At 52.7% G+C, this 15,048-nt stretch overlaps 1 protein-coding gene across 2 annotated transcripts in view; it reads left to right on the plus strand.

The window, feature by feature from the left end:
* Positions 1-1,594: 1,594 nt before the first annotated feature.
* TRIM50 (tripartite motif containing 50) overlaps positions 1,595-15,048 on the plus strand; it is a 16,368-nt gene continuing 2,914 nt past the window's right edge. Inside the window, exons 1-6 of one of the 2 annotated variants that reach the window (XM_017533445.2) lie at positions 1,595-1,779; positions 2,445-2,857; positions 9,248-9,343; positions 10,708-10,938; positions 11,049-11,071; positions 13,331-13,455. In XM_017533445.2, coding sequence (XP_017388934.1) covers positions 2,459-2,857; positions 9,248-9,343; positions 10,708-10,938; positions 11,049-11,071; positions 13,331-13,455 — 874 coding nt within the window. In that variant the 5' untranslated portion in view covers positions 1,595-1,779; positions 2,445-2,458. The remainder of the gene's footprint in view (positions 1,780-2,444; positions 2,858-9,247; positions 9,344-10,707; positions 10,939-11,048; positions 11,072-13,330; positions 13,456-15,048) is intronic. The other variant, XM_037740259.1, reaches the window with a different exon arrangement.

Raw genomic sequence — 15,048 nt, forward strand, 5'->3', positions numbered from 1 at the left:
GGGATTATAGCTGCAGGCTACAGCCAGCTTTCAGTACTGCCCCATTGGGGGTTAAATTTCCAACACATGAAATGAGGAGGATACATTCAAACCATAGCAGTATATTATGACCATAATATTCATTAACCGTTTAATAGGCTGGGCGCAGTCAGGCACAGTGGCTCACGCCTGTAATCCCAGCCCTTTGGGAGTCCGAGGCGGGTGGATCACTTGAGATCAGGAGTTTGAGACCGTACTGGCCAACATGATGAAACCCATCACTACTGAAAATACAAAAAATTAGCTGGGCGTGTGGCAGGCGCCTGTAATCCCAGCTGCTTGGAAGGCTGAGGCAGGAGAATCACTTCAACCCAGGAGGCAGAGGTTGCAGTGAGCCAAGATTGCGCCACTGCACTCCAGCCGGGACAACAAGAGTGAAACTATCTCAAAAAACAAAGAAAACCTGTATAACAGAGTGTCGTTGAATTTCTAAACATTGAAAGACTTCACTTTTTTTAAAAAAGCTCACTATTATTAAGTGAAAGAAACCAGACACAAAAGAGTACATTTTATGTGATGCTGTTTATGTGAAATTCAAAAACAGGCCACATGACAACATGGTAATAAGGACAGTTGCTGTCCTTGTTAGGAGTTATGACTGGGAGGAGGCTGGAGGGAGCTTTCTGGAAACACTCTACAGCTTGCTCTTGAGAGTGCATGTACAAACATCAAGTATTTATCAAGCTGTGTGGTTAAGATTTGCACACTTGTACATGTTATACCTTGATTTAAAAAAATCGAAATATACTTTCAAGCCTCTTAAAAAGAAAAAAAAAAGAGGCCAGGCTCGGTGGCTCACACCTGTAATCCCAACACTTTGGGAGGCTGAGGCGGGAGGATTGCTTGAGGCCAGGAATTCAAAACCAGCCCAGACAACAAAGCAAGACAGACGCCTGTCTCTACTAAAATAAATAATAAAATAGAAAAATTTAAATATAGAGATGGAACCATCATCTGCCAGTTTGTATTAAAAAAAAGAGAGGGGGGAAGGCTGGAGCAGTAAGGCTCATGCCTGTAATCCCAGCACTTTGGGAGGCCAAGGTAGGAGGATTGCTTGAGCCCTGAAGTTGGAGACCAGCTTGGGCAACAAAGCGAGACCCAGTATCTACGAAAAATTTTTTTAAAATTAGCTTGGCATGGCGGCATGTACCTGTAGTCCCAGCTACTCAGGCAGCTGAGGTGGGGCGATGTTTTGAGCCTGGAAGTCAGATGCAGCAGTGAGCTGTGATCACCCCACTGCACTCCAGCTTGGACAAAAGAGCAAGACGCTGTTTTCCCCGGGGTCCTGCACCCCCCCGCCCTCCCCCTCAAAAAAGAAGAGTAAGAGCAAGAGTTTGAGATTCAGAAAGAACTGTTTCCCAGCACCTGTCTGCTAGTGTCAGGTTGTGAGGTGTGAACGGTCAGTCCAGTCCCTCTGTTTCTGCCCCTCCCCCACACTGGCCAAGGCCAGCACCTTAATGTTATCAGCAGGACCAGTAAAGGCTGCCTCTCCAGTCCCGTGATGTAACCCAGTTTCCCTCTGATTCTGGTGACCTTGGGGACACAGGGGTGTTGCTGGGAAAGGGGAGGAGAGAAGGGGTAGAGACCAGGCAGTGGTGCTGGCATCTAGCTGCTCTTCCACTTCTGTCTCCCTTGTCTGCTGTTCTCTGCTGGGAAGAAAAAAAGGCTGAGCAATCACTTGAACCACTGGATGCTGGCTTGAGGTGGTGGTGGGAGGCCCAGCGGAACGTGAGGAGCCAGGTATTCCAGTGTCGGGCTTCCTGGGGGCTGCTGGTGCTTCTCCTGTCTCATTGACAAGCTTTCGCAGGGAAGCAGGTGGGAGATGAGGGGAGAGACCTTGTAGGTCCCAGGCTCTCTAGAATTACCTGGGAATGTCCCCTATAAATGTAGAGTTCTGGGTCTTCCTGGAGACCCCCTGAAGCAGATCCTTTGACGGTGGAGCTCTGGAATCTCTATTACGCCTGTGTTTTCAACCGTTTCTGGAACGTTTGGGAACTAATCTAGAAGGTTGGGGAGCTTTTCCGGGTTTTGCTGTCCAGTCCTAGGTCTGGGTGCCTGCTGGGGCTGGACCCTGCATTATTAGGGTCACTGCAAATGACTCTGCAGATGGCCCCTTTCATGTTTGCCTCCAAATTTGAGTAAAAAATGTAGATACACACACACACACACACACACACACACACACACACACACACACGAGTATCTTCAAGGGACCAGTTTTTTCATTGCAGTCTTTTGTTTTACAGATGGGGTAAAGGCTCCAAGGTCATGTGGGTTAGGACTGGAATCCAGGACTGAAAGTTTTTCCTTTAAGATTCTGGTGGTCCTTGGGGTTGAGGTTGGTGGGTGAGTTCTGGACAGAGGTGGGGAGGGGACAGGACTGAGGACCGAAGCCTGTGTTTCAGCCCGGGCAGTGTAGATGGCTTGGCAGGTGAGCCTGCCCGAGCTGGAGGACCGGCTTCAGTGTCCCATCTGCCTGGAGGTCTTCAAGGATCCCCTGATGCTGCAGTGCGGTCACTCCTACTGCAAGAGCTGCCTGGTCTCCCTGTCCTGCCACCTGGACGCCGAGCTGCGCTGCCCCGTGTGCCGGCAGGCGGTGGACGGCAGCAGCTCCCCGCCCAACGTCTCCCTGGCCCGGGTGATCGAAGCGCTCAGGCTCCCTGGGGACCCGGAGCCCAAGGTCTGCGTGCACCACCGGAACCCGCTCAGCCTCTTCTGCGAGAAGGACCAGGAGCTCATCTGCGGCCTCTGCGGTCTGCTGGGCTCCCACCAGCACCACCCGGTCACGCCCGTCTCCACCGTCTACAGCCGCATGAAGGTGGGGAGCGGGTTGGGGGGATGGGGCCGGGGGCGGGGGAGCGAGGGCGGCAGGGCCCGCGGGGACCGGATCCTGTGCTCTCTGGCGCCATCATCTGGCCATAAAAGGATCCAGCTATCCTCGATTTCCCTCCTGCCCGCTCAGGCGCATTCATTCCTCAGCGTTTGAGCGGCAGCTCAACCCAGGTGGCAGGGATTGAAGCCGCACGCACAGTCCCCTCTTCCCCCGCCCACCTCTTCCCTTTCTCTCTCTCTCTCTCTCTTCTTTCTTTTTGGAGACAGGTCTCACTCTGTTGCCCAGGCTGGAGTGCAGGGGTGCAGTCATGGCTCACTGCAGCCTCCAACTCCTGGGCTCAAGCACTCCTCCCACCTCAGCCTCCTGAGTAGCTGGGACCACAGGTGCACACCACCATGCTCAGTTCGTTTTTTATATTTTGTAGAAATGGGGTCTTGTTATGTTGCCCAGGCTGGTGTTGAACTTCTTTGCCTCCAACAATCCTCTTGCCTCGGCCCCCCAAAGTGCTGGAATTACAGGCATGTGCCACTGCCCTATGCCCCTTGTTTCTGGACACTCCCCTGTTTGCACTCTGGTGCATGAGGGTGGGGACTTCATTTTGTTCCCTGGTGTATTTCAGTGCCCGGAGCCACGCCTGGCACATTGTAAACGTCCAAAATGCTGAATCAGTGAATTCCTGGTTTATAGGCCACTACCCCAAACCTAGCAGATCATCCTTTAAGACAAGTAAAAATAATACCTGGCTGGGTGTTAAATATATAAAACACCTGTAAGCCACCCAGCCACGTGTTTTATAACAGGTGTTTTATATACGTAATACCCGGCCAGGTGTTACCATTTTGGGAGGCTGAGGTGGGTGGATCATTTGAGTCCGGGAGTTTAAGACCAGCCTGGGCAACATAGTGAGACCCTGTCTCTACAGAAATTTCAAAATTAGTCTGGTTGGCCAGGTGCGGTGGCTCATGCCTGTAATCTCAGCACTTTGGGAGGCTGAAGTGGGTAGATCATGAGATCAGTTCAAGGCCAGCCTGGCCAAGATGGTGAAACCCTGTCTTTACTAAAACTACAAAAATTAGCCAGGTGCGGTGGCAAGGCCTGTAATCCCAGCTACTTGGGAGGCTGAGGCAGGAGAATTGCTTGAACCCCAGGTGGCAGAGGTTGCAGTGAGCCGAAATCGCACCAATGCACTCCAGCCTGGTCAACAGAGTGAGACTCCGTCTTAGAAAACAAAACATTTAAAAAGTAAAATTAGCCTGGCATGGTGGCCTGCACCCACAGTCCCAGCTACTTGGTGGGCGGAGGTAGGAGGATCACTTGAGTTTAGGAGTTTGAAGCTGCAGTGAGCTATGATCGCACCACTGCACTCCAGCCTGGGCAGCAGACCAAGGCTCTGTCTCAAAAAATAACTCCGCCTTAGGTTACCACTGAGAGCTGAAGTTTACGAAGATGTTTCATCTACACAGTTTCATTCTTGAGAACAAATTTGCAAGGCAGGGAGGGTGGGGTTACTATTGTTTTACAAATGAGTAAACTAAGGCACAGGAAATGGGTCTTTTTTTTTTTTTTTAAGAGACGGGGTCTCGCTATGTTGCCCAGGCTGGAGTGCAGTAGCTATTCACAGGCATGATCCCACTACTGATCAGCACGGGAGTTTTGACCAGCTCCGTGTCCGACCTGGGCCGGTTCACCCCTCCTTAGGCAACCTGGTGGTCCCCCGCTCCCGGGAGGTCACCATATTGATGCTGAATTTAGTGCGGACCCCCGATCTGCATAGCGCACTACAGCCCCGAACCCCTGGGCTCAAGCGATCCTCCCACCTCAGCCTCCCCAGTAGCTGGGACGACAGGCACGCGCCACCGCGCCCTGCGGAAACAGGTCTTATCCAAGGTCATACAGCTCGGCGGTGGAAGAGCCAGGACTCAGACTGCAGCCAGCTCTCCACTGCCCATAGGTCAAGAAAGGGCAGGAAGCGCCAGGTGCGGTTGCTCAAGCCTATAATCCCAGCACTTTGGGAGGCCGAAGTGGGTGGATTGCTTGAGGTCAGGAGATTGAGACCAGCCTGACCTACTGCGTCTCTACTCAAAATACAAAAATTAGCCAGGTGTGGTGATGCACGCCTGTAATCCCAGCTACTTGGGAGGCTGAGGCAGGAGAATTGCTTGAACCTGGGAGGCGGTGGTTGCGGTGAACCGAGATTGTGCTACTGCACTCCGGCCTGGGCGACAGAGTGAGACTCTGTCTCTAAATACATACATAAAAATAGGCCGGGGGCAGTGGCTCACACCTGTAATCCCAGCACTTTGGGAGGCTGAGGTGGGCAGATCACAAGGTCAAGAGTCTGAGACCAGCCTGACCAACATGGTGAAACCCCGCCTCTGTTAAAAATACAGAAATTAGCTGGGTGTGGTGGTGCATGCCTGTAATCCCAGCTACTCAGGAGGCTGAGGCAGGAGAATTGCTTGAACTTGGGAGGCAGAGGTTGCAGTGAGCCGAGACCACACCACTGCACTCCAGCCTGGGCAACAGTGAGACACGGGCTCATAAATAAATAAATAAATAAATACTAAGTTCCTCCCAAAGTTAGTTCAGCCGATGCCCAGGAATGAACGAGGACAACTGGGAGGCTCGAAGAAAGATGGAGTTGGTTAGGTCAGATCTCTTTCACTGTCTGTTACAAATTTGTAACGGCAGTTTCAAGATCACCTAGAAGGTGGATCCTGCATGGTCTCAGGTAGTCAGGGATGGCTTCCTGAAGGAAGAGGGCTTGCTAAGCTGAGACCTGTGCAACAAGGAGGATGTGATAGGAAAAGCAGAAGAGGAAAAGCCTTCCAGGTATAAAGACAGCACGTGCAGACCAGAAGGCAGACAGCATACTGCATTTGAGGACACAGAAGTTGTTCCACAAAGCTGGCGGGGGTGAGATAGGCAGCCGGGGCATGGGGAGGCCAGTGTGACCGGGGAAGGGATTTGGAGTTTATTCACAGTATGAGGGGGGCAGGCGGGGGCGGGAGGGGTTTAAGCAGGTGAGGATGTGCTCAGGTCCCTCTGGTGAGGCTGAAGGACGGAGCGAGGGATGAGGGTGCCCGGACCTAGGTAGGTGGAAACTGGGACAAAGGCCTGGGGCAGACCAAAGACGAATTTTGAAAAGAAAAAACCCTGGCAACTGTTTGTGGCAAGGACTCAACCTCCTCCCTCTCCCTCCATGTAATTTTCCCCTTGCACAGATGAAGTGATTGCAGGGAGGAGTCGGCGTGGGCAGGTGGAGTGGGAGGTGCCTAGGCATGTGCAGGCAGGTTGAGGGGTGTGCAGGCCAGGACAGTGATGGGGCTCGGCCAAGAGGTGTGAAGGGTCCTTCCTCCGGGTGGTCACCAAAGCCCCCTTTAGTGAAGAAGGTCAACCCAGGAGAGTCTGCACAGTGATAAGGGAAGACACTGATGATGACCCCAAGGGGTGCCAGGCTTAAAATCTGGATTCAGTGAGAGAGAGCCCTGAAAAGGGGATGGAAAGATGGTCAGAGCAGGAACACTGGCTGAGTGTGGCCTCCCTGCAGTCAGAGAGGCAGAGCATTGGAGGAGGAGGTCATGTGTGTGAATGGCTTTGAGGACTGAAAAGCGTCTGTTACACGTCACTCACTGTAAGAACTGTCTTGGCAAGAGCAGGTTGAGGGGGGTGTGGAAGGCAGAAGCCAACTGCAGGTGAGGAAGCTGAGTTTGTGTTTTATTAGTTGATGGGAAGGAGGGAGGGAAATAGGCTGGAAGCTTGTCCATCCTTTGTGGTTAGGATCTAGCAGCCAGCTTGTATACCTGTTTTAGATCTGGGCTTAACTTTTTTGGGGGGGCGGGGGTAGAGACAGGGTCTCACTGTTTTGTCAGGGCTGGACACAAACTCCTTGCCTTAATTGATCCTCCCACCTCAGCCTCCCAAAGTGTTGGGATCACAGGCATGAGCCACTGTACCTGGCCAGATTTGGGTTTTGATGATCCCAAGGCTCTTCTCTGTTGTAACACGGAATGCAACTAAATTGCACACTCCCTTATTACTCTCTTTTAGGCGTTCCTGTTGCCTCCTGTTTACTGAGATCTTGAGATGCTTGATGGATGGGTGTATTGATTTGCATAACTTAGTTCCTCTCACTGGGAAGGAATGAGTCCCATCTGTCTGCCTGGGGAGGGGGACATAGGAATCCCTTCTTGGGCCACTGTGAGATACCCTGAAGCTTCATTCTGCAGAGCAAGGACTCTGTTTGTTTATGTCAGCAAGTGCTTTATTCTTTACCCAACTCCCTTCCTGAAAGACCCTTGCAACTGTCTGGTGCTTGGGCACGATCCAAGCCAAAGATTCCGTACATTGTATGGGTACAAACCGACAGGGGCACTGGTCAAGTTGTGGAGTACATGGTGGTCCAGGCCAGGTCAGATTCGGGCCCAGGGCAGTCCAGGAGAAGTGCATTTATGTCAGCTTGGGGAGGTCGTAAATCCATGCTGTGTCCAAGCCCACCAGGAATGGATTCAGGTGTTTATAGTTGGGGGATTCCCCACGTTTAACCCAGGCCCATGTAAGCACCATTGGCCCTAGAATTAGCCTCACTTGGCGCCGGCCTTTTTGTGATGGCTCCTGATCAAATACCCACTAATTCTGGATCTGCTGGTGGCCAGAGTTCATCTGGTGGGCCCCCTACAGGCAGCATTCAATCCAGAAAGTGCCAGCATCACACGGTAACTTGTCATAGCTGTAACATTCAGTGACTCTCCGTGTCATGCAGAGCGGGGAGGGGTGACATCGAGACCCTCTTGTGCCTGGGAAATTCCTGCTGTCAATGCAGAATAGTCTTTTTTTTTTGGAAAAAATAGAGCTGAGATCTCACTGTGTTGCCCAGGCTGGTCTCAAACTCAAGTGATCCTCCTACCTTGGCCTCCTAACGTGCTGGGATTATAGGCATGAGCCACTGTGCCCAGCCTAGAATATTCTTTAATTATTTTATTTTTTATTTTTATTTTTTGAGATGGAGTCTCACTGTGTCACCCGGGCTGGAGTGCAGTGGTACCATCTTGGCTCACTGCAACCTCCACCTCCCAGGTTCATGTGATTCTCATGCCTCAGCCTCCCAAGTCACTGGGACTACAGGGGTGCACCACTACGCTTGGCTAATTTTTTTTTTTTTTTTTTTGAGACAGAGTCTTGCTCTGTTGCCAGGCGCCAGGCTGGAGTGGAGTGGTGATCTCAGCTCATTGCAACCTCCACCATCCATGTTCAAGCAATTCTTCTGCCTTAGCCTCCCGAGTAGCTGGGATGACAGGTGTGAGCCACCACACCCAGCTAATTTTTTTTTTTTTTTTTTTTTGGAGACAGAGCCTTGCTCTGTTGCCAGGCACCGGGCTGGAGTGCAGTGGTACCATCTTGGCTCACTGCAACCTCCACCTCCCAGGTTCATGTGATTCTCATGCCTCAGCCTCCCAAGTCACTGGGACTACAGGGGTGCACCACTACGCTGGCCTAATTTTTGTATTTTTAGTAGAGACAGGGTTTCACCATGTTGGCCAGGATGGTCTTGATCTCCTGACCTGGTGATCTGCCTGCCTCCTCCTCCCAAAGTGCTGAGATTACAAGCGTAAGCCACTGCACCTGGCCTAATTTTTGTATTTTTAGTAGAGACAGGGTTTCACCATGTTGGCCAGGATGGTCTTGATCTCCTGACCTGGTGATCTGCCTGCCTCCTCCTCCCAAAGTGCTGAGATTACAAGCGTGAGCCATCATGCCCAGCCAAGTCTTTTTTTTTTTTTTTTTTTTTTAAATAGAAATGGGGTTTCACCATGTTGGCCAGGCTGGTCTTGAACTCCTGCCCTCAAGTGATGTCCTACCTCAGTCTCCCAAAGTGCTGGGATTACAGGCATAAGCCACTGCTCCCAGCCTATTCTTACCATTTTTGAGACAGTCTCGCTCTGTCACCCAGGCTGGAGTGCAGTGGCATGATCTTGGCTCATGCGACCTCTGCCTCCCAGGTTCAAGCGATTCTCCTGCCTAAACCTCCCAAGTAGCTGGGATTACAGGCACGTGCCACCACACCTGGCTAATTTTTGTATTTTAGTAGAAATAGGGTTTCGCCATGTTGGCCAGGCTAGTTTTGAACTCCTGACCTCAAGTGATCCACTCCCTTCGCTTTCCCAAAGTGCTGGGATTACAGGCGTGAGCCACTGTGCCTGGCCTATTCTTGAACAATTTAACCTGTTTTGGACTCAAGGGCACCTGGGTGGCTCTGGTTTCCACCCTGGTTTCCCTGGGAGTGCTTGTGCCATTGGGATACTCCCAAGAAGGTGACTCAAGGAGCTGGGAGAGAAGGGGTCAGCTGCTTATGGCGCCGCGGCCTGTTGCCTCCAGGAGGAGCTCGCAGCTCTCATCTCTGAGCTGAAGCAGGAGCAGAAGAAGGTGGATGAGCTCATCGGCAAACTGGTGAACAACCGGACCCGGATCGTCGTGAGTGCCCCTTCCCTCAGCCCCCTGCCTGGGACCGGCCACCTTCACTTTCCTGTAGAGCTCAGCTCTCATTGGTCTTTTACTGAAAGCCATGCCTTCCATATAAAGCCAGAACTCAATGCATTCCGGGGCAGGGTGGGGAAAGCGCAAAGCCTCTTAGGGGAATTCAACCCAGTTGTCGTCAGGCCTGGCTCCAAGTTGGCTTTTGTCCTCTGTGTCCTTGGGACTGAGATAACTCAGGACTTGAGTCCCAGGGGTAAACAGCTCAAAGCACAGTGGGACTTCTCCGCCCCTGTGCCACTTGTGTCTGCTTGACCTTGCCAGCCTGCCATGGTGCCCTCCCAGTACCTGGGTGCACAGGTATGGAGAGGTTGCCAGCCCTGGGCGCTGGCTGATCTCCCAAAATGAGAGGTGCATGGGGCTGGGAGGTTTGGAGCCCCAGCCCTGGAGGTGGCTGTGAAGCAGAAACAGGAGCCAGGCACCATCCAGGGGCACTGGGCATCCCTCGTTTACCCTCCTCACCCTTGCGCGACAGGTGGTGTCAGTCCTGCCATGCGGAGGCAGGGCTCAGGGTTCTGCAGGAAGCTCTGGCTCCCTCATGGTGAAGCCTGGTCTCCCAGGGCCTTCCGAACCCTGTGATAAAACAAAAGCTTACATGCGCTTTTAGCAGCTGAAATAGCCAGTGTAGGGTGTGGTGGCATGCACCTGTAATCCCAGCAACCTGGGAGGCTGAGGCAAGAGGACTGCTTGAGGCTGGGAGGTCGAGGCTGTAGTGAGCTATGATCATGTCACAGCACTCCAGCCTGAGCAACAGAGTGAGACCCTATCTCTTTTTTTTTGAGATGGAGTCTCATTCTGTCATGCAGGCTAGAATGCAGTGGTGCAATCTTGGCCCACTGCAGCCTCTGCCACCTGGGTTCAACCGATTCTCCTGCCTCAGCGTCCCAGGTAGCTGGGGTTCCAGATGCATGCCACCACGCCTGGCTAATTTTTGTAGTTTTTAGTAGAGATGGGGTTTCACCATCTTGGCCAGGCTGGTATTGAACTCCTGACCTCATGATCCACCCACCTTGGCCTCCCAAAGTGCTGGGATTACAAGTGTGAGCCACCGCACCTGGCTGAGACCCAGTGCCAAAACAGAGCCACTCCATCTGAAACGGGAGCTGGGGGTCACCCTCCCCACGGCCACCTCCAGGGCTCCCCAAGCGTGGTGTGAACTCCCTGTCTGGCGTCAACCCATGCAGCCTCCCCTGGGACTCAGGTCCCAGGACCAGCTCGCTCAGGAATGCCCTGGGGATACCGAGGCCAGCCAGAGCCTGGCAGCCTGGCTGTGACTCCGCAGTGACCAGCCCTCCCTGTCCCAGAATGAGTCAGATGTCTTCAGCTGGGTGATCCGCCGCGAGTTCCAGGAGCTGCACCACCTGGTGGACGAGGAGAAGGCCCGCTGCCTGGAGGGGATAGGGGGTCACACCCGTGGCCTGGTGGCCTCCCTGGACATGCAGCTGGAGCAGGCCCAGGGAGCCCGGGAGCGGCTGGCCCAAGCCGAGTGTGTGCTGGAGCAGTTCGGCAATGAGGAGCACCACGAATTCATCCGGGTGGGTGGACGGGGAGGCGTCCCGTCCCCATCGCCCCAGGGCCTTCCCCTTCTAACAGCGCCCTGGCTTCCCACTCCCTAGCCTTAACTTCACTCTCTCTTGCCTTCCAGAAGTTCCACTCCATGGCCTCCAGGTAATAGCCTTGGAGAGAGCTCAGCCAGGGTCTGGTGGCTGCGGGCACGGGCATCTCAGCTGCACTGGCTCCTCCATTCAGGTTAACCAGCGCCTCCCGAGCAGCTGCCCACAGCTGGCTCTGTAACTGAACCTGAAAACAGAGGAAAGTCACCTACCCGCCTTCAAGGGTCTAGCAGATGGGTGGGGAGGCAGATGGTGAACTGTGGGTATCTCGAACAGCAGAAGTGCATTCAAGCTACAGAAATACTAGAGGAGGGTAGTTCATGCTTGCAGTCCCAGCACTTTGGGAGGCCAAGGCAGGAGGACTGCTGGAGGCCAGGAGCTCAGGACTAGCCTGGCCAACATAGTGAGATTCATCTCTACAAAAAATACAAAGATAAAATTTTTGGCCAGGCATGGTGGCTCACACCTGTAATCCCAGCACTTAGGGAGGCCGAGGCAGGCCGATCACGAGGTCAGGAGTTCGAGACCAGCCTGGCCAGCATGGTGAAACCCTGTCTCTACTAAAAATACAGAAATTACCAGGTATGGTGGTGTGTGCCTGTAATCTCAGCTACTCAGGAGGCTGAGGTAGGACAATCACTTGAACTGGGGAGGCAGAGGTTGCAGTGAGCCAAGATCGTGCCACTGCACTCCAGCCTGGGCGACAGAACGAGACTTGGTCTCAAAAACAAAAAAAATTGGCTGGGCGTGGTGGCATGTGCCTATAGTCCACAATACTCATGAGGCTGAGGCAGAGGGATTGCTTGAACCCAAAAGGTTGACGCTGCAGTGAGTCATGATCATGTTCCTGCATGGTCCAGCCTGGGTGACGGAGCAAGACCGTCTCAGGAGGAGGAGCGGGGGGCCTGGCAGAGGGGCACAGGCCTGATGGCTGAGAAGGGCCCAGGCAAGCCGAGGGAAAAGGGGAGTGGTGTGCAGACTCGGGTTATGAGAAGCTCAGTGTGGCTGGGTGTCAGGTGGGGGATCGGAGGAGGGGGAGCTGGGAGAGGAGGGAAATGGCCAGAAGCGGGGCGGCTCGAAACTTGCTCTGCAGATTGTGGGAAGAGAGCGGGTTCCTGTTCTAGACCCGACAAATGAACACATCGTGCAGTTCCCAAGCCTTCCTCACTCGCTGTTTATGGGAGACTCCTTGTTTCCCATATTTCTTTTAGTCTTAGAGACAATTTGCTTAGGAGACATGGGTTTATTTATATATTTATTTTATTTTAAAGAGGGGGTTTCAAAAAAAAAGGGGGGTTTCACCATGTTGGTCAGGCTGGTCTTGAACTCCCGACCTCAGGTGATCCACCTGTCTTGGCCACGAGACATGGGTTTAAATGAAGGGACAGAGGCAGGGTGCGGTGGCTCACACCTGTAATCCAAGCACTTTGGGAGGTCAAGGCGGAAGGATCACTTGAGGTCATGGTGAAACCCCATCTCAATGAAAAATACAAAAATTAGCTGGGTGTGGTGGTGTGCGCCTGTAATCCCAGCTATTTGGGAGGCCGAGGCAGGAGAAACACTTGAACCTGGGAGGCGGAGGTTTCAGTGAACTGAGATTGTGCCACTGCACTCCAGCCTGGGTGACAGAGCGGGACTCCATCTCAAAAAAAAAAAGTCTGGGCGTGGTGGCTCATGCCTGTGATCCCAGCACTTTGGGAGGCCAAGGTGGGTGGATTGCTTGAGCTCAGGAGTTCAAAACCAGCCTGGGCAATATGGGGAAACTGTCTCTGTGATAACAAAAAGATTAGCTGGGCGTGGTGGCACATGCCTGTGGTCCCAGCTGCCAGGTAGGCTGAGGTGGGAGGATCACTTGAGCCCAGGAGGTTAAAGCTGTACTGAGTCAAAATCACACCACTGCACTCCAGCCTGGGTGACAGAGTGAAACCCTGACTCAAAAAGAAGACATTTTACTTGGCCCCCATAATTGGTTTCTGATTGGCAGGTCTGGTGTGGGGCCTTAGAACCTGCATTTCTGACCATTTCCCGGGTGGACCGTTGGCTTTCCAACGGGAACGGGTTGGACCGATTTCTACCCAGCGCTGCTAGTCCCCAGACCTGCACGCTGGGAAGCACTGCTATAGTGTGTTCCCCTTCTGGGAAGGAGCTGGGTCCTCTCTGAAGGGGCTGTGCAGGGGAGGGGACGATGGGCATTGATGGGCATTGTGACTGCAGTCCTGTGCTGTGGATCTGGCTGGGTAGACATAGCTAGGATGGAGGAGTGGGCAGGCCGCGTGGTCCATCGCTCTCTTGTACTGTGAACTGTCACCTGCAGAGCAGAGCTGCAGCAGGCCCGGCCCTTGGAAGGCGCGTTCAGCCCCATCTCCTTCAAGCCAGGCCTCCACCAGGCGGACATCAAGCTGACCGTGTGGAAAAGGCTCTTCCGGAAAGTTCTGCCAGGTGAGACCCTGACCCATCCTCCTTCCTGAGGGCTGCCGCCCAGGGCGGGTTCATCGACTGTGTCAGAGAGAGGTTAAGCTACAGGGAACTCTGTAGATGGAGGTTTGCAGAGGCTCCTGGTGAGAGCATGGGACTGAGTTTCTGAACAGCCTGGGCTCCCGCTCCCTCCATCCTTTCCTAGGCAGTGGCTGGGCAAATTGTGTCCTTTCTGAGCCCGAGGTTCCTCAGGTGTGATGTGGAGTATTAGTACCCAGCAGGCTGGGAGGCAGAGTTTGTATACAGACACACGTGTTGCAGTTTAGTAGTTCATAAATGGTATTAGGTTGGTGCAAAAGTAATGGCAGTTTTTGCCATTTCTTTTAAAAGTGATATACTTTTTGGCCCGGCACGGTGGCTCACGCCTATAATCCCAGCACTTTGGGAGGCTGAGGAGGGCAAATCATCTGAGGTCAGGAGTTTGAGACCAGCCTGGCCAACAGGGTGAAACCTTGTCTCTACTAATAATATAAAAATTAGCTGGCCGTGGTGGCACATGCCTGTAACCCCAGCTGCTTGGGAGGCTGAGGCAGGTGAATCGCTTGAACTGGGGAGGTGGAGGCTGCACTAAGTTGAGATCACGCCACTGTACTCCAGCCTGGGCAACAAGAGCAAAACATCATCTCAAAAAAAACCCCAAAAAACAAAAAAACAAAGTCCTTTTTAATGACAAAAACTGCAATTACTTTTGAACCAACCTATTAGTTATTGCTCTCTGTCAAAAACAACTCAAACACATTTCATTCCTTTATTACTAGCATGTTATTTTGTACATAAGGGAGATTGCTAACAGTGATTTCATCCACCAAAGGCAAAAATAGGGTTTATATAAAAGAAGGGGCCAGGCATGGTGGCTCATGCCTGTAATCCCAGCACCTTGGGAGGACAACGTGGGCAGACTGCTTGAGGCCAGGAGTTTGAGACCAGTCTGAGCAAGATAGATGACATCTCTACAAAAAATAATTAGTGGGGTGTGGTGTCATGTGCCTGTGGTCCCAGCTACTCAGGAGGCTGAGGCAGGAGGCTCGCTCGAGCCCAGGAGTTGGGAGGCTGCAGTGAGCTATGATGGCACCACTACGCTCCAGCCTGGGCCACAGAGGAGACCTCATCAGTAAGTAAGAAAAGAAGGAAAAAAAAAAAAAGGAACAGGGCCGGGCGCGGTGGTTCACGCCTGTAATCCCAACACTTTGGGAGGCCGAGGTGGGCAGATCGTGAGGTCAGGAGTTCGAGACCAGCCTGACATGGTGAAACCTTGTCTCTACTAAAAATACAAAAACTAGCTGGGTGTGGTGGCACACACCTGTAATTCCAGCTACTTGGGAGGCTGAGGCAGGAGAATCACTTGAACCTGGGAGGTGGAGGTTGCGGTGAGCCAAGATCATGCCACTGCACTCCAGCCTGGGCGACAGAGTGAGACTCCATCTCAAAAAAAAGGAAAGAAAAAAATTGCAGTCTGTGAACTGTGAGTCCTGTTTGTACTTTTCACATTTCTTTTTTTTTTTTTTTAAGAAAAATTTGTATTATCTTAATGTATAGAAAACTCAACAGTGTACATTT

The sequence above is a fragment of the Cebus imitator genome, unplaced genomic scaffold (assembly GCF_001604975.1).
Source record: "Cebus imitator isolate Cc_AM_T3 unplaced genomic scaffold, Cebus_imitator-1.0 Scaffold82, whole genome shotgun sequence".
NCBI classification, from domain to species: domain Eukaryota; kingdom Metazoa; phylum Chordata; class Mammalia; order Primates; family Cebidae; genus Cebus; species Cebus imitator.